This window comes from Thamnophis elegans, chromosome 13, assembly GCF_009769535.1.
Source record: "Thamnophis elegans isolate rThaEle1 chromosome 13, rThaEle1.pri, whole genome shotgun sequence".
Lineage (NCBI taxonomy): Eukaryota > Metazoa > Chordata > Lepidosauria > Squamata > Colubridae > Thamnophis > Thamnophis elegans.
The window spans coordinates 31,185,916-31,213,538 of record NC_045553.1 but is presented as its reverse complement, the minus strand read 5'-3'; the positions used below and the strand labels follow the sequence as shown (position 1 = coordinate 31,213,538).

At 37.2% G+C, this 27,623-nt stretch overlaps 1 protein-coding gene across 1 annotated transcript in view; it reads left to right on the top strand.

Moving 5' to 3' along the window:
- The first annotated feature begins 330 nt into the window (after positions 1–330).
- LRRTM4 (leucine rich repeat transmembrane neuronal 4) overlaps positions 331–27,623 on the top strand; it is a 417,468-nt gene continuing 390,175 nt past the window's right edge. The window contains exon 1 of the mRNA XM_032228749.1: positions 331–1,905. Coding sequence (XP_032084640.1) covers positions 331–1,905 — 1,575 coding nt within the window. The remainder of the gene's footprint in view (positions 1,906–27,623) is intronic.

Here is a 27,623-nt window from a genome sequence, read left to right as displayed (position 1 = left end):
AATAGAGTCAGTATAGCAAACATCTCTATGTAAAACACTAATCTCTCTCTCTCTCTCTCTCTCTCTCTCTCTCTCTCTCTCTCTCTCTCTCTCTCTCTCTCTCTCCCTCCCTCCCTCCCTCCCTCTCTCCCTCCCTCCCTCCTTCCCTCCCTCCCACTCTCCCTCTCTCCCTCTCTCCCTTTCTCCTCCCCCCTCTCTCTCTCACACACACATACAGAGGGGGTGTTGAACTGCATGGAAGCAAGGCATTGTGTTTTGAATTCAACTCTTTTATTTGTTATTTGAAATCCTGATGGTGAATACTGTGATTCTGATTTGAGTGGCCTCACGATGTATGTTTGTTATCTTCATATTGTAGGTTTCCATGTAATTAAGCATCTGAGAGGCATGAGTGCAGTGTTTGTTCTCCTTCCTACTGTGCTGTTTGTGACGTTGAGTGGGGCTCAGCGAGCTTGCCCCAAGAACTGCAGATGTGATGGAAAAATTGTGTACTGTGAATCCCATGCATTCAGAGACATTCCTCAGAACATTTCTGCAGGATCTCAAGGCTTATCGTTACGCTACAACAGCATCCAGAAGCTCAAGCCAAATCAGTTTGCAGGCCTACACCAACTCATATGGCTTTACCTTGATCATAACTACATCGCTTCAGTGGATGAGGATGCCTTCCAAGGCATCCGAAGGCTGAAGGAATTAATTCTAAGCTCCAACAAAATTACGCACCTTCACAACAAAACATTTCACCCAGTCCCCAACCTACGCAATCTAGACCTGTCTTACAATAAGCTACAAGTGCTTCAGTCAGAGCAGTTTAAAGGTCTTCGCAAGCTCCTGATCTTGCACTTACGATCCAACTCATTGAAAACGGTTCCTATTCGGGTTTTCCAAGATTGTCGCAACCTTGATTTTCTGGATTTAGGCTACAATCGTCTGCGGAGTTTATCTCGCAATGCCTTTGCTGGCCTTTTGAAGCTCACCGAGCTTCACTTGGAACACAACCAATTTTCTAAGATCAACTTCGCTCACTTTCCTCGTCTCTTTAATCTCCGCTCCATTTACTTGCAGTGGAATAGGATCCGATCCTTAAGCCAAGGGTTGACCTGGACTTGGAGTTCTTTGCACAATTTGGATTTATCGGGAAATGACATTGCAGGGATTGAACCTGGGACATTTCAGTGCCTGCCAAACTTGCAGAAGCTCAACTTGGATTCCAACAAACTTACTAACATCTCTCAGGAGACTGTCAATGCCTGGATTTCTTTGATATCTATTACTCTTTCTGGAAATATGTGGGAATGTACCCGGAGCATTTGCCCTCTGTTTAACTGGCTTAAAAACTTCAAGGGAAACAAAGAAAGTACCATGATTTGTGCAGGCCCTAAGCATATTCAGGGTGAAAAAGTGAGCGATGCTGTAGAAACCTACAACATTTGTGCAGAAATCCCAGTGGTGGTCACTGAAAAACCTTACCAGGTCCCTAAAACCCAGCAGAGACCCATCTTTATTCCAAAACCCACCATTCCCAAAGTGGAAGACTACGAGCCAACATCATTTACACCAAGCCCTTCTCCAGATTTCCCAACATCTGGACCAGAACCAGAATATGAGCATGTTTCCTTTCACAAAATAATTGCTGGAAGTGTTGCCCTTTTTCTTTCCGTGGCTATGATTCTGTTGGTCATTTATGTTTCGTGGAAACGCTACCCAGCCAGCATGAAACAGCTCCAGCAACACTCCCTCATGAAAAGGCGTAGGAAAAAAGCCCGAGAATCTGAGAGGCAAATGAACTCCCCTTTACAGGAGTATTATGTGGACTACAAGCCAACAAACTCTGAGACCATGGATGTATCGGTTAATGGATCTGGACCCTGCACCTATACCATTTCTGGCTCCAGGGAATGTGAGGTATGAACCATGATCCTCCTAAATCCATTTCTGCTGCTGGGAAGGAGAGGTAAATGTTTGACACTCTTGAGGTGACTCTAATCCCTAGAAAGATCAATGAGTCTTCTTGCTTTGGGGTTCCTTTGGGGTGAAAGGTTATTAATGAAATTGCAACAGTCAGGGAAGTCATGGTATCTAACTTTCAAGAATTCAGACTTGAAAGGTATTAGTTTAAGAATAAAAATGAGTTTGGGATGAACAGCATCAGGAAAGTCCCCTGGGTATAGCTTTAGCTATTTGATGCTGGTTAAAAGTTAGGGTTACTTCTATCATGATTTTATATTTTGAGATAACAACAACAAAGGGGAGGCTGTGTTATACCGTAAAAAAATTGGCTTTCTGGCAGAAACGTTAACTTTTTTCTCTTGTTCTAGTTCAAATGAAATTCTAAATAGCTTACTATGCAGACTCTCCCCTTCCCCTGAATTTTGGTCCTGATCCCTCATGCATGTTAAGAATATCTCATTACATGTCACTTCCTGGACGTGTAAGGAAGGTGGATAATCAATGTACTCATTCTTTCTTGATGAATAAAGTAGGGTTTAAATATGGCCTTTTGTGGATGGTTAATGCTGAAATCAAAGAATTCCTTTAAAATGTATTTGCTGGGGAAAGGCAGGTTCTCCACTACCATTTCATTTGAGGATAATTATTTTATATCAGTTGGAAGGTTGGGTTCAGCTATGAATAGGCTATGTAGAGAGGATGTGAGGATATGTTGCTGTTCTCCCAAGGATGGGAGAAAGAGCATCTGAGGACCCACTGCTTCACAGAAGGCTGCTGCAAACAGGATGGGAGGAGAGAAGACGAATAATGTGTACTCTACTTATGGTTCTTGGCAGCATGGGGACAGGGTGGGAGGTGTTATTTGATTTGAGCGGCTGCAGGATTTACAATCCTTCTAATTGTCTTTCCTGAAAATCCAACCTGCTTCTGACCAGAATATGGATTATACTATGAAGCCTGTGCCCAAAATTTGCCAAGATAGATTGCTCTTACGCTTTGATATCTTGTTACATTAAAAGGCACTTCAATTTAAAGACAGTGCAAATGAATGAACCTTCCAAATAAGCCGGACACTCTCCATTGAACTGCTGAATCAAATCCAATGCCTTTCATCAATTCAGCCATTTGAATGTATACTTTCTGATGCTTTTCTGAATTGATTGGAGAATCCAATCAACTTTATATTCCAAATCAATTAGAAGTGTCAGATAAGATCAGATTGATTATTTGAATCAGAACGCATAATTTAAATGAGAATTACCGATACCTAGGAGAAAACCTGCTTTGAGCATATTACAATGGTGATTCCTTTGCTTTCCCATACTACTGGATTTAATTTCTATGGGTATTTCAATAGAATGACAATTGTAATTGCATTGAAAGTATTAACTTGCTTCACTGTATTTTTTTTCCATTTTGACTTTAATTAATATATTCATTGTTTTTTTAAAATAAATAATGTAGGAGCAGTGCTTTAATTATTTTTCTACTTGTTGAGAAAGGATATTCCCTAATTTAGTTTCTTCAGAAACATATTTCTAACTCCTGAAGAGTCCAAAACAAGCTGATAAATCCCTATTAGAGTCTAGTGAATTCAATGGATCATTGGATATGACTTTGCTGGGCTTTGGTTATGCTCAAATCACATCAGTTGCTCTGCTTGAGAAGAAGTTTAAAGTGTTCCTATTGACTAAAGAAAAAATCATAGGCTATCCTAGGGGAAATATAGGAAGTCTGACAGATGTTTCTTTTCTATGGCAATGAGACATATAATTTAACCATCAAATATACATTTATTGTTTTGGGCTATGCCTTCTCAAAAGTAGGTTTCTCTGAATTTGATAGGGTTTGCTTGGTTCTAATTTCTTTAGATTTATAAATCCTGGTTTATCATTTTTTCATAAACTAAAAATGGCATAAGTACGCTAGTGTGTTGTTTTCATTTGTCATACATCCAAGCAAAGACTAGGAAACATAATGTAGGGATAATTTCCATTTTCTAATAGAACATCAATAGCTTTTATATGAGAAAAGAATTCTGATTTTTTTATGATGAACGTCTGGAGCAGTATGAAGTTATTCCCCCATTCTATGTTCAACCTCTAAAGGATGAAGTTACAAGGGTGCAGTTATTTCCATTAATGTCACACTCAAGTAAATAGTAATATAATCCGAAGATCTCACTACCTGGTTTTGATGCCCTTCAAAAACAATCTGTAAACCCATTTCCAGCTAAATGTATTTATTTATGAATTCTGGAAACTACTTCTATCCAACTGAACTCTAGAGATAATTTTCAGTATATTGAGTAAATTACAATATTAGTAATACAATATAGAAACTAATATATCTGTAAATAAAATTAAGTCTTACATTAGTGAGTCATTACCAAAAAGTCTTCGGGGTTGGGGGGGTTATTTACAAGTTCCTTAATGGTTATAATAATAAGAGCCATCTTATTTTTTTTTTTTTTATGTATGTATGTATTTATAGAAGCAAATGGTCTTTGCAGACTATATTTGAGTCCATGGAAAGCTATCTTCCATACAAATATATAGTTTTGAATTGAGGACCAGTAAAGACATTATTTTAAATAAATTAAAGCAATAAACTTTATTTTTCCTCTTAAAAGTGGCCATATTCCTACCTATCATTTCCTAATCTAGCCAATGAAAAAGAGCTAGTTTTATTAAAGTCTTGCTAATAGAGTTCTAGTAGGACTAGGAATTTCCAAGAGAAACTAGGTGAGGATTCTGTACTTCCAAAATGATGGTTTTTAGTTAGTGTGACTATCTTAGAACCATCAAAACATGGATTTGAAGATTTGGATAAATAGATTGTATGAACAGGACCAATAAATTGCTGTATTCTCATAGGATACCAAATAAATTGTGGGAACATCCAAGGTGAAATTAACTGACCCAGTCAATATAAACATCTAAAAACATCTAACATCTAAAAATATCTGTAATTCAAATATTCCCAATTAAAGGAAGAAGGAGGTGAAAGTAATAAAAATAGGGATTAGTTTTTGTAGTATCATCACAGCAAAGAGAAAATAAAATGTAAGAAAGAAGCAAATGATTTCTCACAATTCCAAAGAAATTTGGAGCTCTGTGGAAAAAAAGTGTACAGATACAATCCACTTGATTAAGGCAAAGCTAATTTACAACTGAAAAAATCTCTATCACAACCAATAATGAAATGTTTCTATTGTTTCAATTCAGAGACTTGGTCAATAATTTGCTCATGAACATTGGCCTTATAAAGCCTTAAATCTTGTCCACATGGAGTTCATTAGCATTGTGTTGCAAAGGAGTGGCAAAAGAAATGTGTAAGAGATTCTACTTAATAACCATGTTGAAGTCACTGAAGAAGACTAGTGACATTAACTTCTCACTGAATCAGTTCTTTAAAACAAACCATACTGTTGCTATCCCAAGCAGACCGAAGTTAGATTACATTTGCTTGCTTGCTTGCTTATTGTTAGCAGGAATGGCCTTCCAGACAGTGAATTATTAACACCCTTCAACAGTGGGATACTACCCTGTTTCCCCAAAATAAGGCCTCCCTGGATAATAAGCCCAATCGGGCTTTTGAGCACATGCACTAAAATAAGCCCTCCCCTGAAAATAAGCCCTCCCCCAAAATATTGCAACACAGCAGCAGCCATGAGGTGACCACGCTCATTACCTCCTGCACCTCAAAAATAATAAGACCTCCACAAAAATAAGGCCAAGCGCTTTTTTCGGGTGGCGGGGAAGAAAATAAGACCCTGTCTTATTTTCGGGGAAACACGGTAGGATGGTAGTTTCTGGCTTCTGGACTTCCCCAAATTCTTCCTCCATGTTCTAAAAATATATATTAGGTACAGGTAGTCCTTGACATACAACAGTTCAGTTAGTGACTATGCAAAGTTACAACAGCACTGAAAAAGTGACTTGTCACTGTTTTCACAGTTAAGAACTTTGTGGTCATTAGTTGAGGAATACCTGTATAAGCCATCTTTTGATAGTCAGACTCCATTTAACATTTGGGATCCCGCTGGATGGGATAGTTATTCCAATTGAATGAAGGCATTTCTTCCATGTTCATAAATGGGTCAGAATATTTCTTGCTTGGGCATCTTAGAATTGATTGGCTGGTTTAAAAAAAAAGCTTCACTTTAACTATGTTATGTCTATTTCACAGGTTACATTGAAATTTTAATGAATCATGTAAAACAATGCCATTGACTTACTAGGTTTTAAAACAGTAGCTTTATCTTTACTCACAGGAGTCCATAAATTAAGAAAAACCATTATTATTAAAATGTTTTGATACATTGCCAACAGCAGTGATGAAAAAGCATTTCCAGAAAATACCCCTCTTTATAGATCAAGTGGAATCTTTAGCCCACATATTGCTGTAACACTTTCGTTACAATGCAAGTAGGTCTGTTTTTACTTTTTCTCACTAGCTGAACTCCCAGGGTGCACTGGCAAATTTAATTTGTTTATCTGTTAGCAAACAGATATTTACAAATTTGCTAAGTTCCATGCTCCAGTTTGTATTTTGCAAAAGTTCAATGCTGAATCAATTTCTGGGTTCACATGATTCATATTCCTCTACTTTGAATTCAAGTTTAATGGTCATTATTTCTGATATATTTCCCTTAAAAAAAAAGCACATAAGAGTTTTGGTAGTTGTAGTCCTATGACTTTAATAATGAAATGAAATGTCACTGATTTTGATTTCCAAGGATTATAGAAAAGTTACGTTTGGCTCTTGGAATTTGATTCCCTTGAATGGGTACCACAAAGAAATGAGTGGAATCAGATGTAACTTCATTTTAACAATAAATCAGGAAATCAGGAATCTAGTCTGTAACTTATTTTACTAATTATCACATTTAAAAATTACAATTCATGGCAATTTTTGGAAGATGGTGACATCTAAATCTATTGTGAGAGCTACGGTATATGCAATCATGAATCCTTGATTTCTGCAGGATTGATATATAACTTTCTTCTAGCAGGACAAAGTCAAACAGGCTTAATCTTTTTAAAGTGAATTGGGAATATAGGAATAAACTTACATTAACACTGTTACTTTGGAATAAAGAGAGAAAGACTTTCAACTCAATTTGAGAAAGATATGGAGAAATATGGAGAGAGTAGGTTAATTTGTTTATCTGTTCCCAGCTGACAGCCATCCTATGAACTCTCTCCTAAGATGATGTCTATTTCAGTATTCATTGGATTCTGTAGATGTGCAGTTGAGGTAGACCTTGCCACTAGTGTTTTTGACATGATCCTGAACTTAATTCATTTCAGGAAATCTAAGAAAAATAACCATGGCACAAGAATGTAAATGTCTTGATTCCAAGAAAACAGTTGCCATCATATGGTTTGTTGATGTAATAGGTCAATGGCCAAAGGAAGATATTTGGAATTCCTTTTATGGCATTTAGATATGAACAATTATTTTGCTCATGCTCATATTGGAAGAAGGGGAACAATAATAAATTAGTAGGATAAAAAACTTTCGTTTTGTATGATGTAAAATTCTGTAACCTTTAAAAAGAAAAGATTGGATGAAAATTGACTGCTGTGTAAAGACCAGAGAAATTAACTTCGTTTTTAAGAATAAATCTTTTTCATTATCAATCATCTGATATCAGCTGTTCTTTAAAGATCACTCTTTGAATGGGAGGATTTGTATATTTCAGGTTTATTTGAGGATTTATATCAGGTGGCAACAGTAACTCCCTAAAATTACATCAAGTCGCAGAGAAATGACATTGACTAAAGCTTATCAGGAAGTTTAGCTGCTATAATTTGGAGAAGTATGTGGTTGACTGAAGGACTCCAATAGGATGGACCAAATAAACATGGCCTATGAAAGATGATGAACATGGTTGGATGCAAGAATAACATTAGGGGGAAAACTTTAGGAAAACAGAACTTGGAAGAAATATTCTTAACAAATCTTCCAGTACTCAAGAGGCTGTCACAGAAAAAAAGTGGTCATCCTATCCCCAAAGAACCTAAGGGCAGGACAAGAAGTAACAGATGGAAGCTTATCAAGGAGAGATACAATGTAGAATTAAGAAAAATTCGCTGACAGTTAGAACAATTTATCAGTGGAACATTTTGCCTCCAGAAATTGTTGGTGCTCCATCACTGGAGGTGTTCAAGAAGAGACTGGACATTCATTAGTTCGAAATGGTATACAGCAAGGCTGTCAAACTCCCTGCCCATGGGCTGGATGTGTCACATGCTGGCCACACCCAAGCCCGGTTTAGCGAAGGGGGAAAACTGTCCTGATGGATCACATGATGCTTCCATGATGATGTGAGTTTGACATCCCTGATGTAGAGAAAGGGGTTAGACTAGAAAACTCTAAGCTCCCTTCCTACCCTATTATTCTATGTTCTATGAGAAAAATATAAAGAAATAAGAGAAAAAAGGCACAGACTGGTAGAAATGTTTTAATATACCAGTGGTGTATTTTGACCAATGATGTCAAAAGATATATTTTTATGAAGTTTACTATGTGCATGTAAAACTCTAGTAAGATTATTTTATGTTGAAAGCCTTCGCATAAGAGCCAAGTCTTCTTATTTTGCCTATTATTTGTCTATAAAATCTTCTGGTGCTATGAATCACAAAAGCGTGTTTCAGGCACAACCTGGGTTCATATCTATTCCACATTCTCAATTTGGACATCTAACATAATGCTTTTTAAAATCCACATTAGCCTTGATTTTATTGTACCACAAATATGCCTACTATCAAAGCCTCAGGTTATGTCCTAATTGTAGGTTATTTCAAAATAACAACATTAAGACATGGACTGAAGTTAAAAAAAATAATGTTAAGATGGGGGAAACTGTAACAGTCATGTGCCAGTGAGAATTTCTGTGATAAAATTGAATGTCTTGCCTAGAACAATGCTTTTGATTCAGATAATTCCTCTTTTGTCAATTGATACAGCATATAAACAGTGGCAGAAGGACACTTCTGAATTTGTGTGGCAGGGGAGAAGACCACACATTAAATCTAAGATATTTCAAGAAAGAGGAGTGGGTTTATTAGATTTGAATTTGGGGGAAAAGCTTTTTTTTTGCCATTTGCTGTTTGGTTTGGATGGAAGAGTGGATGCTGCTGAGAAAGAGAAGGCTTTCAGTTTATTTTTGAAATGGTGCCGTTGAGCACATAACTGGAGCATCTGCTGCCTTTATTTGTCGTAAAGCCTGATTTAACCTAAAGAGAAGGTGTTTCCTAAAAACTGAAGTCTCTCAAAAATATGACACAGGTTCTGCAAGAAATCATTGTTTCCAGCTGTGGAAGCATGACAGGTGATATGCCTTCAGCACACACACACACACACACACACACACACACACACACACGCACACTCTTTCCAAGAGACCAACAGACAAATTGTATGAGAATGAGTATTATTTTCTGCGTTAACTTGAGAATGATTTCTAATCCTCTCTTTTTCTCTTGAAAACGAAAAGTCTTCTAATAGCAAAAAGCAAGCAGACCACTATGTTCCCAGAGATCCTAGCCATGCTAGGAAAATTTACATCTCCTTTCCCCGCACCTTTTTTTCCTCTTTTTGGCCTTTATGTAATATGTAATTTTGTAATGCAAAATACATACTAGGGTTAGGACTATACCAATATTCAATTAGGAGATTCAGTTCGGCAGGTATATAATTGAATCCCCAAATCAAATTGACTTTCTGAATTGAATTATTGATTTGGATTGAGTCGTCAAATTGAAATTAATCTGACAGTTTGAGGGTCTTTGGGGCATGCATAAAACATCCCATTTCCCTGATCAAATTTAATTTCTGAATTGGATCAATTCAGTTTCTTTCTATTGATTTAGAAATACAGACTGACAATTCTAAATTGACTTTTTTTCAGTTAAATTGTTGCTTTGAGATGGATCATATATAATCTTAGCATCCTACTATCAATACAGGATGTCAATTCATATGCATACATGCGTATACTATATGTAAGGCCCTGTATAATTTAAATTATTGCCTAATTTCTCATATAAAATCACATGACAATAAACTAGCAGGAATAGCCAATACCCCAGAAGACAAGCTTAGGATCCAAAAAGATCTTGACAGACTCAAACAATGGCCCTTATCCAACAAAATGAAATTTAATGTGGAGAAAAACAAAATTTTACACCTGGGCCAAAAAAACCAAAGGTACAAGTACAGATTAGGTGAAACCACACTCAAAAATGGTAACTGAGGGAGGGACCTTGGAGTCCCAGTGGCTGATCACTGAAACATGAGCCAGCAGTGTGCAGTAGCAATCAAAAAAGCCTATACAATCCCTTGTTGTATAAACAGAGAATCAATCATGTAAAGTATTAATACTACTATATAAAGCCTTAGTAAGGCCACACCTGGAATACTGCATCCCGTTTGGGTCATCCCATTACAAAAAAGATGTTGAGACTTTGGAAAAGTCTGCAAAAAAGAGCAACTACGATAATTAAAGGCCTGGAGACTAAAACATAAAGAACAGTTGCAGGATTTGGGTTTGGCTAGTCTAGAGAAAAGAAGGACTAGGGGGAACATGATAACATGATGTATTTGAATATAAGTATGACACAGAGATGGATTCCTACCAGTTTGCACCTATTTGGTAGAACCGGTTCATCAAATCTACCGAACCGGTTAGAAGAAGTTCCACCAGTGGACCTGGAAAGCAGGCCACACCTACAGAAGAGGTTCCAAAAATTTTTGAAACCCACCACTGTTGGGTGTGTAATGTCTCGCAGTTATCTACGCATTAATAATGATCTAGTAATATTTCCTTATACATTTTAGGGATCTTTCCTTGCATAATTGGTGTTTTCTTTCATACTTTTGGATTTCTAATTTCTGTTTCCGTTAGTTGGCAATTGCTTAAACCAATCCCACGTGAAAAAGTATTCAAAGCCTTCTTGATTTTAATTGTCAATTTATTTATTCCTGCACATTGTAACATTTATTCATTTACATATCTCTGTTTTTCCACTGTTGTGCAAACACAATTCCAGCAGCTGCTAACATGTGTAAAATTAAATATATATTATACTCCCTTTCAAATAGCCAACAAAATATTTCTGGTTTTAATTCCATATCTTGCTTTACAATTGCTTCTAACCACTAACTTCTGAATAGCTACTTGGACTGACCTAAATACTAATTCATAATTTCATATCCGGTCACACGGGCGGCAAGCCACTCCCACCCAGTCACATGATCAGCAATCCACTCCCATCTGGTCACATGGGTGGCAAGCCACTCCCACAAAAGAGGCCACACCCACAGAGTAGGTTCCAACAATTTTTGAAACCCACCACTAGTATGATAGCAGTATTCCAGTATTTGAGAGGCTGCCACAAAAAGGAGGGGGTTAACTTATTTTCCAAAGCACCAGAGGGCAGGGCAAGAAATAATGGATAGAAAGTATTCAAGGAGAGAAACAACCTGGAATTAAGGCTTTCCTAACAGTGAGGACAATTAACTAGTGAGACAGCTTGCCATCAGAAGTTGTAGGTACTTCATCACTGTAAATTTTTAAGAAGGGACTGGACAGTCACTTATCTGAAATTTATTAAATTATAAATTAAATTATAAACTATAATTTAATTTTAAAATGGGATTTTTTTAAAAAAAAATGATGCCATGTGACACTTGTGCTGTGTGCTTCAGAGTTGATTCATTGGTTTTCTTGTTTGTTTATTGCTTTTCTATAGCCGCCCATCTTAAGCAAGTAGCTCTGGGCACTGAACCTAAAACAATTAAAAACAATTATAATATAACACAAGTGAAATATATATGGCAGCCAATTTTTAATGATATTTATCTTGAAAATTGGCCTGCCTCAGGCAGATTAGGTGGCAAAGGAGAATGAAAGAGATGTCTCTAGAAATAAGGTATCTTCTGTTTGTTGAAGGTACTACTCATTTTGCTCTTGAAAGCCACACCTTTTATGATTTTAGAAGTTTCTCTTATCAATTCCAGGAAAAGCTACAGTTGTTTTTTTTAATGTTTAGAATGTTGCATAATTAGTCAAGGATATTTTTTTTGTGTGTTTACTAATTTGATTTTCATAGCTACCCATCTCCACAAATAGTTCTATTCATAGTTTTAGTGCCCTCAAATCAGTCTCTTATTTTTTAAAAAAAATCCTTTCTCACCCCTATGGGAGTTCTCTATCTCAGGTCCTCCATCAGAGGCCTGGGAGTTGTATGGAGTATTTTAGCTATTCCTAATACTGCAGGCTTCTGGACAAAGAGCTATGATGTTGCTCCTGGGGTCTGTTGGAGCCCCTCTCCCAGCTCAGGAGTCACAGTCCCAAGTACTCCTACCACTACTGGGGCCACTTGAAAGTGGCCTACTTTCAGTGGTGGGATTCAAATAATTTCATAACCGGTTCTCTGCCCTAATGATTCTTCCAAAAAACAGTTCAGCTCAGAAAGTTAACAACTGGTTCTCCCGAAGTGGTGCGAATTGGCTGAATCCCATCACTGCCTACTTTCCACATTCTCTACAGTTCCTTCTTCAAGCCTTTGTACTTCTCCAGTTTCTCATCCTCTCTTCTCCTGTGGTTGCGGGAATCTTTCGGCTTTGTTGTCTTCTGTCCTTGTTCATAGACAATGTCCAGTTGATCTAACCAGTATCTATTTGTCTATCTGGGTCTAGAAGTAACACAGGATCTCAACCCTTTTATTCTCTGCAACCTTCTAGGGAATCTTCCATCTGGACCTAGGAGGTTCTAGAGCATTCATTGTGCAGATATTCCTGTATACAATGCCTGCTCTTCCTGTCTGCATCTTATAACCTGTGATGGACTTTTCTGAGGCCTCTCTGAATACTGTGCACTTTGAATCCTTTCAGTGTAATAGATCTCTCTTCTATGTATCTAGTGCCGTGATGGCAAACCTATGGTACGTGCCACAGGTGGCACATGGAGCCATTTCTTAGGGCATGTGAGGCATTGCCCTGTCGACTCCAGAGTGCAGGCCTGCACTGGCCAGCTGATTTTGGACTTCATTTTCAGCTGTTTTTACTCTCCAGAGGCTTGCCTGAAGCCTCCGGAGGACAAAAAACAACCCAAAGCACAATAGACTTCCGGTTTCTGCATTGGGGCGTTTTTCTCCCTCCGGAGGCTTCAGGAGTTTTCCCTGAAGACTCCGGAAGGTGAAAAACAGCCCAATGCACAATCCGGAAGATCCAGGAATGGACTTCCGGGTTACCTGTAGGGCTGTTTTTCTCCCTCCGGAAGGCAAAAAAAATGGCCCTACGGGCAACCCGGAAGTCAGAAAACAGGCCATTTCCAGCCTCCCCAGGCTCCTAGAAAGCCTCTGGAGCCTTGGGAGGGTGAAAAATGGGTCCACCATGCCATTGTGGGACAAAAGCAGGGGGTGAGGGTGGGGGTTATGTGCACAGGCACAGGGGGAGGGCGCACGACTCCCCACGCTCTTCCACTTTGGGCATGTGATGGCAAAAAGGTTAACCATCACTGATCTAGTGCTTAGTGCCTGTTCTTGTGCTGCTATAATCAGTGTCTGAGTGCTGTCTTGTAGTCAAGCCCTTTCCAGCCATTGGTATGAAATAATAATTAAAATGGACATATAAATAATTAAAAGAGATATATAAATAACAAACAAAAAATGATCAGAACAACTTTCCTATAGTGGGGAAAAAAAGCCTTGCTAAAGAAAAAAACCCCTCAAAATGTAAAGAAATCAAGTTGTAGGACCGTGATGGCGAATCTATGGCACGAGTGCCCGAAGTGGCACATGGAGCTGTTAGGAATATAATTCTAATGGTTGGGTTGGCAATATATAAATCATGTAACAATGTTGTAACTGTTTCTTTAAAGCATACTGTAAAATGTGATTGGGTGCTGTTTTCCTCAATCGGCCATAAGAGGGAGCCAGAATGACTGTTAGCTCTGCTCTCTCTCTGTTCGTTAGATGCTGGGCTGATCTGATCTGAGTGCCATGAGCTATTGTAAGTTTTGCAACTGTTAGTAAACCTTGATTACTGGACTGATTATATGTTACTGGACTATGTTATTTGGATTATCCCTTTACTGAGAGACGTTGATGACTGACTGAATTATCCGTGTATGACTTGGACTGTTGTTTGATGGACTCTGATACCTCTATTTCCACGAAAGTAAAAGCCTATTTAAACTGCAGTGTCTCTGTATGCTGATTTGTGTGTTCTCCAACACAACTCTCACAACGCTTCGCTGAATGTACTCGCTCTCCCAACGGGGAGCTCACCTAACAGGAGCCATATTGCCTGGCGAGTGTGATGTTACCTGTTCCTCTTCCAGGTTTCTGTCATGCATGTGTATGTGCTGATTAGCTGGCCTTTGTGTGCGTGGCAGTGCCGGAAATTAGAAGAGCTGGTCTTCCATTTTCTGGTGTGAGCATGCGAGCCAGCCAACTAATTGGTGTGTGTGCAAAGGTGGCAGTAACCGGAAGACTTTCTGGCTGGCGCGCATGCATGCACTGGAAACCAGAAGTTCATTTTGTGGCGTGTGCATGCTCCCTGGGCAGCTCCTCTTCCTAGTTGCAGCCCCGACAAATGTGAAGTGCTCCCTTTTGGGCACTTGGTACTGAAAAGGTTTGTCATCATGTTCTAGGACATTATTTGAAGGGACTAACGATGAAGATTGTCAGCAGTAAAGGAAGGAATCTAAATTTTATTTGTTTCAAGGCTGAAGTAGATATGTTGTTATCTTTAGTAACCCTTAACAGACTTTTGCTGATATCAGGACTGAAAAAATGAGGCTTTATGAATTTGTTTATAGATGAGAAGGGATATGGGAAGAAGAGATCATCTGTATTTTAAGAGAAGGTGATAAGTTGTTAAAAATATCTATACTTACTTGAGGGAAGGAGAAGACATTCCTTTATATATTTCTTTTATTTTTCTTTACTATATTCTTTTTTTTCTTTCTCTTTTATATGTTTTTCAAATTTGTATTTTATTGTTGTAAACTGTAATGCTTAATAAACTATTTTGGAAATAGTTTTCCATTTTCTCCTTCCTTGGGTTGAAAGGAAAAGTATTGCCCTGGGTCTTCATGCCTAATGCTAGACTAGAATTCATGTATTCCTAGTTTATAGTTTGATGCCTTAACCACTAAGCCAAACTGGCTCTCCATTCAATAACTAATAAATGTAATATCTGGGGTAGATACATCCCTTACCTAGACTTGCAAATGCACCTATAGGTTTAAAAGGAAAATGACAACTAATACTAGGACGTTTCATCTATTTGTTTTCCTGCTCTTCTCATAAAGTTCCTTTGAGGGAGGGGAGTTTTGTGCTTAATGGCTGTTACTGTATCAGAGTAAAATTAGGATTATGAGATCATCATCATCCTTCCAAGATGGGCAAAATGAGGGCCCGGATTGTTGGGGGCAAGAGGCTGACTCTGTAACCTGCTTAGAGAGGGCTGTAAAGCACTGTGCAGCGGAGTATAAATGCTATTGCTATCATTGGATGAAGATTAATTTTGAAAGAAGGGAACAGTCTGTATTGATATGAGAGTATTCTCTGCTCTTTTGTTCCACATCTATGCCACGGCCCTGAATGCCAACATTGTGACTGACTTCCGGTGAAGCTAGGAAAAAGTATCTAATTAACTTTCCTCCAGGAAGACCCATTGCACCTTAGCATTTGCCATGTAACTTTTCTCAGTAATAGACATCCTAAACCAGATGCAGCAAAAGAAGAAAAAAAAATGCTTAGGCTATGTATAGCTCTAAATGCCCTGCCCTTGTTTTAAAAATGAATGACTTTGCTGGGGAAATGAATCCAGAACCCTCCATAAGGTTGACCTTTCCAGTAAATGTCTCGTTGCTTCTCCTGAGAGGAAAGGATGCACAGTGAAACAGCTTCCTGTTTGAAATTTTTTGCCTTGTTTCTACTTTCAACTTGCCTGTGCTGGAAAGAGATAATTAGTAGTTTTAAGATGGGTTGGAAGAACCGAAATAACAGGTATGCGCAATTTCACTCCTCTGCTTCTAAATTGAGAAATCTCGGTGAAGAGCTTCATGATACTTGCACAGATCTATATTGCTGCCACCCGTCACTCTTGTAAAAGAGCAGCTGCAGCAATACATCTACCCTACACCAACTTAGAAAAAAACTACAAAACATTGTTTCGGGATTTCGTTTTAGCATGACAATTCCTCTTGCAATTTTTCCCCCTACCAGTTCTCATTCAATTTGATGTCAGCGTTTGTTCTTGGAAGTTCTCCCAACGCAATGGGAATTCTGGCATCCCTGTCTTTTCACATGAAATGAGCCCGCTGAGCAGTTTGCAGATTCCTTCAGCACCTGCCTGACCTACTTCCCAATTTTATCTAACTCTTCTTCTTCCTAATGTTATTCTTGGGCTATGGTAGGGTCCGCTTCCAATCTTATCGAATTGAAGTTTAGAAATAGAGGTAGGGGCTGAGATAGAGATGGAGGGAGGGAGGGAGGATTCTGCAAAGCACACATTTTTAAAAGTTATCCTTTCTCCCCAAAGATCTTCAACTTTATAGAGCTTCTATTAACATTTTTAATCACTTTGGAATATGCCTACCTTCCTACTTTACCCCCCCCCCCCCAAAAAAAAAGTTACAAAAATAAACTAGATTTCATACAGTATAATTCACAATCTTTTCTGTTTGTCATTCAGTGGATGACCATGCAACTTAAAGGAAGCTATTTTATGAGAACGGCCACAGCACACACTCAATATCAATTAGGCTCACTGCCCCCTCCCCTTCTCCCAGATTTTTATGCTTGCTGTCGTTTAGTCATCAGCAAACAAAGGTCAAGGGATATAACTAGTAGCTAAGCATAGTTGGGTAATTGGGAGCTTCATGGCAACAGATAGTGGAGAACCTTTTGCTGCTAGGGAACACAGGAAATGTAGTTTTCCAAGACCAATTGTCTCAATGAATTTGTTTATAATTAACTGGCATAGTTAAAAGCTTCAGAGATGTTGTTTTCATCCACATTGCTATGGAAATTGCATAAATGCTCTGACCCTCAAAGCAGATGTATGAATTTATTCTGATAATCTAATATCCTATGAAGTCTATGAACAATTGCTTTCTCTTTCAGAAAGCATATCTTTCATATCTTCTTCTCCCATCTCCACCCTTTTAGAGTTGGGACAAGTGAAAGAGCTGCATATACATATATTTAAAGGATGCCTGCTTCTATTTAACATTTTGAGACAAATTGCATTTAGCCATTTCCTCTGGGAGAAAAATAAATATATAGCAAAAGCAGAAATGAAAGTGTTTTGATATAAGAAAGGAGGCATTTAAATAGCTTGAATTTCAGATTTGCAGCCCAGATTTGAATTTTCATTAAAAAGATCTTTTACTCTGAATCTAAAATTGATGTTTTAATTAATTTGATTTGTTATTTACAGCTTCCAATTATTTTAGTTGCTTATATTTTAAGAACTATACTTGATACTTTAAGAGTTTGAATTTGGGTAAAACTGCTTCAATTTTAAAGAAACAATTCCTGATATTACTAAACTCAAGTATTGCATAGATTCTTTGGAAAGATATTTGAATTTTCTATTTTCCTGAAGTTCATTATAGCTTGTGGTAGTATATCTCTGTCTACTTTTTCTTATGCAACTGCTATATCATATGTATTATTTAAAAGCATTTTAAAGCAATGTTTAAAGCTTTTAATTTTTAAACAAGCTTTTAAGACTGTATCATAACATGTTTTCAATCCCATCTGCCTTTTTATAATGTTTAATATTTGGCCTGCTTTTGTAATTACAACTTTGTAGCTTAATTGTTTTAATTATTCTTTTTCTGAGTCAACATTGGTGGATCTTACTCATGAAGTTTGCATCAGTACTTAAATCAATGGAATAGAAAGTTTAAAAAAAAATAAAGAAGTCTTTCTAGAAAGGTACATCCTCTATGAAGGGTGGCTTGTTCTGAGTATCCTTCAGAATTGGAAATGTTTGGACTGACCAATGTCTTTTCAAAGAGACATCAAGTTCATTGATTGATTAAAATGTCAAGGGTTTTTATTTCGTTTTGTTTGTATTTTGATTTTTTTTATACTGCTGGATGGTTGGATATTTATAATGCGGTAGTACTGCATATTTTATGAATGGATATGTATAATTCCAATGATTGTGGATGAATGCCTTGCTACCACCTAATTATTATAAATCTTAAAGAAGATCCTGATTTGTACATGCAAACATGAACTTTATCTACAAATACTTCTTTGGAACTCTGCTTTAAGATCAGTTGTGGAGGAGGAGGAGAGGGAGGATGGGAAGGAGAGGGGGAGGAGGGGAGGATGTGAGGGGGAGGAGCAGGGAAGGAAGTGGGGGAAGGGGAGGAGGGGGAGGAGGATGATACAGGCTGAAGTTTGAAGTTGCAATGGCCATACTGCCCCACAGGTCATGTTACCACATATTGGGTGGGACACTTTTACAACACTTTGTGACATTCCACAATCCCGTAACTGCAATTTGCAATGGTTTTTTTTTTTTGCCAGTTTCTGACATTTTTGGCTGGTATCTGGGCAAAAAAAGGTATTCACATGAGTTAACAACCATGTTAATGTTTGCTTAATGACTGCCTTATTAGATAAAAGGTCAGAAAATAACTTCTGGTTATATGGGTACCTCAATTTATAACCATAAGGATTTGTGAGTGTAATTTGGGGCTGTTATGGTTGAGGTTGTAAGTCAAGGAGTATCCCCCTCCTTTCATTCCTCCTCCTTCTTATACTCTTAATCTCTAAACCATGTTTTTTATCTAAAGCTTTTTCTGCAGCTCACTACTTTCTATTGCTTCAGTCAAGCAATTTTATGCAGTAGAGCAAAAGTACCCTATGTTAATGCTGTTTTCTTACCTTTTCCCATTTTTTCCAATGTTACCACTAATACCCACCCTTTGTTCCCAGAGCTTCTAAATCATGTCTCAGGAGACTTTGATTTAAAAAGCCTCACTATGTCACACATTAAATAAAATGCAGAAACAAGGACAATACATGTCTTTTCATAGTTAGGTTGCAAGTTGGACAAATCAAACTAGGAAGAAAGGAGCTGGCAACTTCAAATTAGCCACTATTTACCTATGGAAACAGATTTTGCACACACAAGTCTCAGTTGTCAAATGTATCCAGAGACTCTATGAGCAAAGTAGAAAAAAATAAATAAATTCAGGCAGTCTCAGGGAATTATTAACCTTTTGCTCTTGATTATTTACCATAAGAATCTTTCCCCCCAGTTAAGTACAGGAAAAGCCAAGTCATAATTTTTAGCTCGACTGATATTTTCATCTACTCTTCGTTATCCTGAGCAGTTAAGAAAGAGAATGTGCAGGAGCATACACACTGGATTTTTTTCCCTCCAGAGAACAAACAAATAAACAAAAAAAGCTTATTGCTCATTTTTCAGCCTCTCTTAAAATAGACAGTATAATCATCCTGTATACTAGAGAGACCATTTCTAATTGTGAATAAAAGGCAGCAATAAAGAAGTTATTTTATTGGGGTATAAATCTGTTGTCCATATTAATGGTGAGTCTTCTTGAGACCGAGTTATAACTTGGTAGTTAAATAGGGTTTGCTCAGCCAATACTTGATTTCAGATTAGAAAAATGTTTGGGCCCTGAAAGGATAAGGAAAGTAGCTTAATCCAACATCAAGCTGTGATATCATTGATAGTCAGAAAGCTTCTACTAGCCTCTTCATAGACACCTGAAATTGACCTTCACTGTTTTTGACATATAAGTGCTATTGGAACTCAGACTCTATGTTAAAACTTAATTTATTTTGTCCTGGGAAAATAAAACGAGAAGGAACTATTGTGCGCTAGCATTCCTAGGGCTTTCATTTCATTTTACTTGCTTGTTTTATGGATTCTAATGTCTTCCCCAATCAAAAAGAGTCTGTTACAGCATTTAAAACCACAAATACAAAAGAATGGCTGCTGATAACATTTAACTAAGGCTCGGTAAAATAAAACCATCTTCAATGTGCTTCTAAATACGATAAGGGAATGAGGTTTATGGATCTCTGGGGATAATGTGCATGTAGATAGAGGTGTAGAAATAGAATGATTCTTATGTTTGATGGATCCAATGTCATGTTGGTCATTGTGTTTTTTCATTGAAATAGAAATGTATATATAAAAAAAAGGCCAGTGGATGGACACATGGGAAAGTGTTTGTCAAAATGCATTTGTCTGGGACTTGCCATGTTAGTAGAGGATTGCTTCCTGGGTTCTTTACCTATATTTAATTATACATTTGACTTTACCTTATTGAATCTAGTAATGTAATATTACTTCCAGGCCAAAAGGTATCTAAGTCATTGACTCAGAGAAGGAATGGAGCAGAAGCAGATAATGAGTTTTCAGGACAAGAAGAATTCTCTTGAGCAACAGAGCTTGAAATAGTAAGCTAGTAACTTGGAGTTTCCTGAAGCTATCCAATTCCCATGTGCTTTGCTATTGACTTCATTGTGATCTTGGCATCTGGTTCAAACCAGGGCAGGCAGCAAGATGAAAAGAAAATGCAAGCTGGTATAGAGGTGTTTCTTTTGTTTCATCCTATCCTGGCACACTAGAAAGAACACTTGCATGTGGCTATTGATTGATTAATTGATTGATTGATCAAATTTTAAAACTGCCGAACTCCTTCACAGAGGGACTCTGGGCAGTATGCAAATAAAATATTTAAAACTTAAAAACAGTATATACCATTTAAAAAGAGAGTCATGTGATGCTGAAAATTAATTAAAATGCTTCATTAATATGAAACAACCAGCACTAGTGCTAAGGGTGTCCTTAGGTTGTTGATTACTGTTGCTTGATAAGCTTCCATTATCAAAACTGTTTCTGTAGGTATCTCTGGTATCTAAGGAATATATTTGCAAAGACTAAGAATACCACTAGGAGGGTCATATGAGCATTTCAAACTCTATTTCTAGAATTCAAGTCTGCATTTAAATTTGACTTGGGGAAAAAAATACATACAAATCTCTTGAACCATTTTGGAGGGGGGAGCATGCATGTAATAGCAGTGTTCTAATTTATAAAACACCACTGCACTTTCTGCCATACATTTAATGGCAGTGCCTTGATGGTTAGCAAGAAGCCTATTATTTCAGCTACATTAGTTTTCTATTATTGAATTTCAACCAGAATTTGATATAGATTGTTTTTTCTCTCCTGCCTCTGCTGTCTGTTGTAATCTTTGAAGACGAAAACAAACTATTGCTTTTAGAGAGGTTGAAAAAAACTCATCACAGTTTTTTCTGCCTCCATGTAAAATAGGATGACCTGCCAAAATGTTTTCTATTGCAGCAAAAATGGTCACATAAACTTCCTCACTGTCTATTGTTTTTTGACTCAAAATATTTCAGTTTCAAAGATTACATACATACGACTTTTAAGATTACATATGACCTGTAAGTATAAAAGTGCATACTAGACAAAAACTGTATATAAAAGAGCAGTGACAATAAACACTTAGTGGATTTTCAATGTAACATTAATTTGTAAATTAATGTGTACTGAGAAATTAATTAATAACTGAATTAGGAGATGACTTCATCTCAGTTCTCTGCTTCACAAAATGATGTGTTTCACTTTGAAACTCCACCATGCAGAGAATTAAAGAGAGTGGGGTAACAACAAGTTTCCAAGTAACTGTTTTGTTTTGTTAAATCTGCATCTGAAACATTATGGCCAAATGGGTTTATTTATTGTATTTATTTAAAAGATTCAATGACTGCCCATCTTAGAGAGCACAATAAATGGGTGCCTCTCAATAATAAAAGCATGAAATACTAAAACCCCATAGAAGCAAAACAAAAGAAAAAAACACACAACACGCACACCTCAAGTATGAAGCCAAAACTCCTTTTGACCTAGTAGTTTGAAACCATGCAAATGAGAGTAGATAAATAGGTACCACTTTGGTGGAAAGGTAACCACATTCAGTGTGCCTTTGGTGTAAATAGCCATGGACAATCTCTTCAGACAATGCCAGCCGGCTCGGCCAAGAAACAGAGATGAATACTGCACCCTAGAATCAGGTACAACTGGACTGGGGAAACTCTTACTTTTACCTTATTGTAATTAAGACTCTTATAGTTCTTGATCTGTGTATTCTTAACACAAAGTTCTGATCAGTGGACATTTAGTAGAAATTATTGTTGGATTGGGAATTGCAGCATGTCTGCACTTGATTACTTTATTATGTCTTATTTTCTTTTAAATCCAGCAGTAAATTTTCTCTTCTTTTGTCCTTGCAGTTTCCAGAGTCAGGATGAAAGAAAGAGCAATCTTCCCCATTGTAGATGGGGTTGTTTGTTATTTGCAAGTTAAATCATACTGTTCAATTAGAGACATGAAAATATTACCTCCTTTAGATTTCTGTATAGGTTTTGGGACCTTCCTTATTAACAGTCACATAATTAATCCTCTTGCTAGACCTCTATAATATATAAGTGAATCTTGTTATGATGAGGAATCTGTTCCACTCTAGCAACTACTGATAATGAAGCCACAGATAATGAGACCTTGAAAAATGTACTTTGGGTATGCACAAAAGCCCTTCATCATTATATATATATAATGTTCATTCAGGATGTTCATTCAGAACTGATTGATGGATTGTAAGTTATTGAATCAGTGTTAACTCTTACTGAACAATAGATGTTCTCCAGTTGGTGCTTCAGGCTTTTCAATTGTGTATCCATCACTGTTGTAAATTAATCCATCCATCTAATTTCTGGTCACTTTCTTATTCTCTTTCTTTCCATTTTACCTAGCACCATAGAGCCCTCCAGAAAACTGCATCATTACAAATATGAGCAAAGTATCATGATCCTGTATTCTATGTTTTGAGTGAAAACTTTTAATTGATTTGTGGCATAATTCGTTATTTAATTGTTTTTTTTTCCTTGGCTGTCCCTGGTATTTTCACGAGTTTTCCCCATCACCAAAGTTTAAAAGTATCAGTAGTCCTTCCATCCAGCTTCTTCAAATTCCATTTGTTGCTTTTGTAGATTTCACATGGAATATTTCCATTGCTTGAAACTTTGTACATGGTGAAACAACACTGCACCCGAATCTCTTTAAAAGCTAAAAGTTGTGTGCTTTGTTTTGACACTTTGTGGGCAGAATGAAGTTTTTTTTTATGCCTATGACATCACTGCATTTGTAGATTTAGTGATAACCTCAGTAATAATTTAATTTATGATCGCTTGTCCAGTTGGTAAATTAGGTATCTGCTTATTACATCAGAAATGAGGCATTCTCTTTTTCTCCATTACTACTTCAGCTTCTACAAAAAGAATATTACTGAGTAGCTAGAGTTATTCATAATTTCCCAATGCTTTTCTATCAGCGGTGATTGGTACCTATCAAAAGCACATCAAAATGATAGAAATGTGCAAAAAAGAAAACAAAAACACCCAGCTCCAAAATACTCTTTCGGGTAAGTATCTTCCTAAAGTTTTCTTCTAAACTGTTCAGCAGGAATATTTGGAAAATTCAAATGGATTAAAATGTAAATCTTTGGAGTTTTCAGTATTGTTGAATGCTCCAAAGATCTCAAGGAGATTTTGGCATTTTGAATAAGAACTCTTTAGAAACATAAATGAATGAAGACTCACTAGACAATAGAAAAATCAGCATATATTTTCCATTTTTGGAAAACGAAGAAAGCAAGATTAAACAAACTCTGATTTGTCATGTATATGGTAATGGTTTCCTTCCAGCACATGCAGTTGTTGCTATTGGTTCGCTTCTTAACTGAACTTTTCTATTTTATTATTCTAACAATAAAAATATGTTTAGAAAAGTTATTAAACTATACACTGCTGCTTCAGAGGTCTGTATGGCTCTTACTCTCATAATATCCCCAAAGTTCTTGAAAATCTGTCTGTTTTCTTAGGCCCTGGGTAAAGTAGCTGTTGGGTTTCCTTTGGTGTGTTGTGTATGATTTTTTTTTAAATAGACATATATAATCTTTTTTCTTTAATACAAAACATAACAGGTTCAATATAGAAATATAGGCTGACCTGAGTCTTTTGGAATAACAGCTCTTGGTGGCTTACAAAGCATACAATATAAAAACAGTTTAAACAGAAATAGAGAGCACTTTAAAACTTTCGATCTTGGTTAGTCTTCAAAACAATCACAGGAGTTCACTTTTTTTGCTTTGTAAAGGAACAGTGACAATCTCTTCATGTAGGTGACCTTCTCTTTGGATTCCCCTTCAATACATAAACATTTTTCTTGGGGAGAAGATACATAGAAGCAGTGTGTCTTTTGATACTTTTGAACTAAGGCAGGTCTTTACATTAGGCGGAGTCTGAAGACCCCAGAACAGATTGTGGGAGGTGTACTACCCTGGTGTATCCTTCTTTTAGCGGGGCAGCACGTCAGGTCCCCATAGGGACATTGCCATTATGGAGGGAGCTGGTTGTTGGAGGCAAATTCTTTGCATTCTTTCACTTTTGCTATAACACAGAGGATCCAAAGAGGTGGGCGCAGGTCTGTGCGATGGATGGGCTTTTTCCCAGCTGGTTCCACCCTGTTACCAAGATTGCAGTGCCCTGACAGTGAACTGCTGTTGCCTCAAAGTTCTCAAAACACCTTTGTGTCAATGTATTGGTTCCTGGAGGACTGGGAGATCAGGTTCGAAGAGGGAAAAATAGCTTAACGCTTTGTGTGGGAACTTTAGATTCCAGACTTCTCTGCAATCACACTCTCGGTAAAGATTTCCTTTTGAACTACCACAAGTCCTGCTTTCTTGAGAATGTAGCTGAGGCAGGTCATTACATTTCAGAGAGTAAGAGGTCTTAGACTAGAAAAGTGAAAATTATATCCTGCATTTTAAGAAATTCCAAACACTTCCTTCTTTCTGTTGCAAGTAATATAGGTATTCTATTATATGTAAAAAATGTATTCTAAAACAAATGCAAATGAAGGATTTAAAATTTTGCAGGTGATGAAATATTTTCCCCCCTCTAATCAAGGAAGTTTGGGGTGGTGAGACATAAAACTTCCTCCCCTTGAGCTTTATGCTTTTATTCAGACTGAGTTAATATGCAGTCCTGTCATAGTAATGAGAAGAAAAAAATGGAAGTCTAGGAACAGCATAGAAAACTCTATTTGGTGTTTGTCACTTTTTTTAACATGTTATTTATATGTGTATCTGTGTGTGTATCAAATACAAATATACACATACTTTTTAAGGTTTCATTAAATATCAACTGTCCAATGTTCTAATGAATAAAAATATTTTAAGCCTATAAATGCCATATGAGCCTATGAGTATTTGCCTGCTCCTAACAACAAGTTGGCAATAGATGTAGTGGCTCAGTGGCTAAAATGCTGAGCTTGTCAATCAGAAAGGACGGCAGTTCATCAGTTAAAATCCCTTGTGCTGTGTAATGGAATGAGCTCCCGTTACTTGTCCCAGCTTCTGCCAACGTAGCAGTTCAAAAGCAGGTAAAAATGCAAGTAGAAAAATAGGAACTAACTTGATGGGAAGATAACAGAATTCCATGCGCCTTCAGCATTAAGCCAAATCCTTACAATATTTGGAAGCTTGATAGTAAGAGAGGCAAATTTAATCCTGTCTCCCCAAAGTAATTAAAAGTGATGTGTAAGCTCCTTAATTATAGGTCAAAAGAAGCTTGTTTACTTTCACTTTCCATTTAATTAAGTACAAAATCCTTTTGGTTTTGTCAAATGCTAGTGTCAGAGAAGCTTTCTTTAGGACTGTAGTCCTGTTGTGAATAGTGCCGGATTTCTTTACTTATATATAATGTATCCATTGTTAATCTCATGTGGTCCTGTCTAAACAAAACTCTTGAGTTCAGAGAAGTTTAAGACCACAGTTCCCATGTGTGATGTTTATCAATCATGCCTTGTTTGTGTACATGGAGAATTCTCTTAGGTAGATATTTCTTATTAGTACAGAACAGGGGTGGTTTCCTGCCAGTTCTAACCTCTTCTATAGAAGAAGTTCTACAAATCTATAGTGCCTTTTAGAATCGGTTCCAGCTTCCTCCCCCCACTTGTCCGCACATCATCAAGATGAAGAGCGAGAGGAGGAATTCTGGGAGTTGAAGTCCGCAAGTCTTAAAGTTGTCAAGTTTGAACATCCCTGGGGATTTTTTTTTCTAAAGGGTTAGGGGTTCAAGGGTCTTGTAACTTGACAGCTTTAAGACTTGCACACTTCAATGCCAGAGTTCCTGAGCCAACATGACTGGATGAGGAATTCTGGGAGTTGAAGTCCACAATTCTTAAAGCTGTCAAGTTTGAACACCCCTGGATTTTTTTTCTAAAAGGTTAGGGGTGCAAGGATCTTGTAACTTGACAGCTTTAAGACTTGCAATGCCAGAGTTCCTGAGCCAACATTTTGATTGCTAAGCAAGAGCATTGTTAAGTGAGTTGTACCACATTTTACAGGTTGGCCATGCCCACCTACATGACTTGCAAGCTACTCCCACCCTATCACATGGTTGTCAAGCCACTTCCATCCGGTCACATGTCTGTCAAGTCACTCCCACAAAGCAGGCCACACCTACAGAAGAGGTTCTAAAAATGTTTGAAACCCACCACTGGTACAGAAAGATCTGATCATGTTCCACATAATTAATACAGGACATAATGCCGCACCCTCAGACTACAATTATCTTACATGTGGGACATAATTTCCATTTGCTATTCCTAGAATATATCTAAACCATATTGCATGTACAAATAATAAAGAATATTAGGGTTCCTCTCTGAGCTTGATTGTTTTTTTGGAGATGTTTCATTACCTAAACTAGGTAACATCATTAGTGCTAGCTATCATTCACTAGTACTAATGATGTTTCCTAGTTAGGGTAATGAAACATCTGCAAAGAAAACAATCAAGCTCAGAAAGCACTAAGGACCAATTGCCATCCACTACTTGTCATTTCTTCTGCCAATCTTCTCTCAGTTTTTTTTCCCACTGGGGAGGATATAATGCCAAATAGATGCAGTAGCCAAGTACAAGCTTCAGGAATAACTTCAGAAAGTTCTCCCCGGTGTATGCAATTGGTTTTTGCAAACTTACCCCTATTTATAATAATTTACCAAAACAAGACATAGGATATTTAAAGCAATAACCTGAAGTGCTGGGGAAAAAAATAGACTAGCAATGGTGAGAGCTGTGTGGATCATGCTAAAGATATGCTGTCTCAGAGTTTAGGGATATATAACAATGACTGTTTTCTGCATAAACTCTGGACATATATTTAGTTGTTGAATTGTAATTGGAGCTGGAATGCCAAAACTGGTAGCATTCAGGAAGAAAATAGAGTTCATTTGTATGCCTTAGACAACCAAAATGAAGCAGGAGAATGGCTTATCAGTTTCTGTCACTCTAATTATTTGTTTTTTTTTATAGCTAACTGTGTCTTCAAACAACCATGTATCTATACATGGATAATATCAGACAGTGTGGATATAATTTGAATTAATTGATGATTTCAATATCAAAATATTGTTGCTAAAAGGAATGGAAGAGCTCATTTATAGCATCAAAGACATGGCCAGGGGCTGACTGTAAAATACACCATGAACTGCTGATG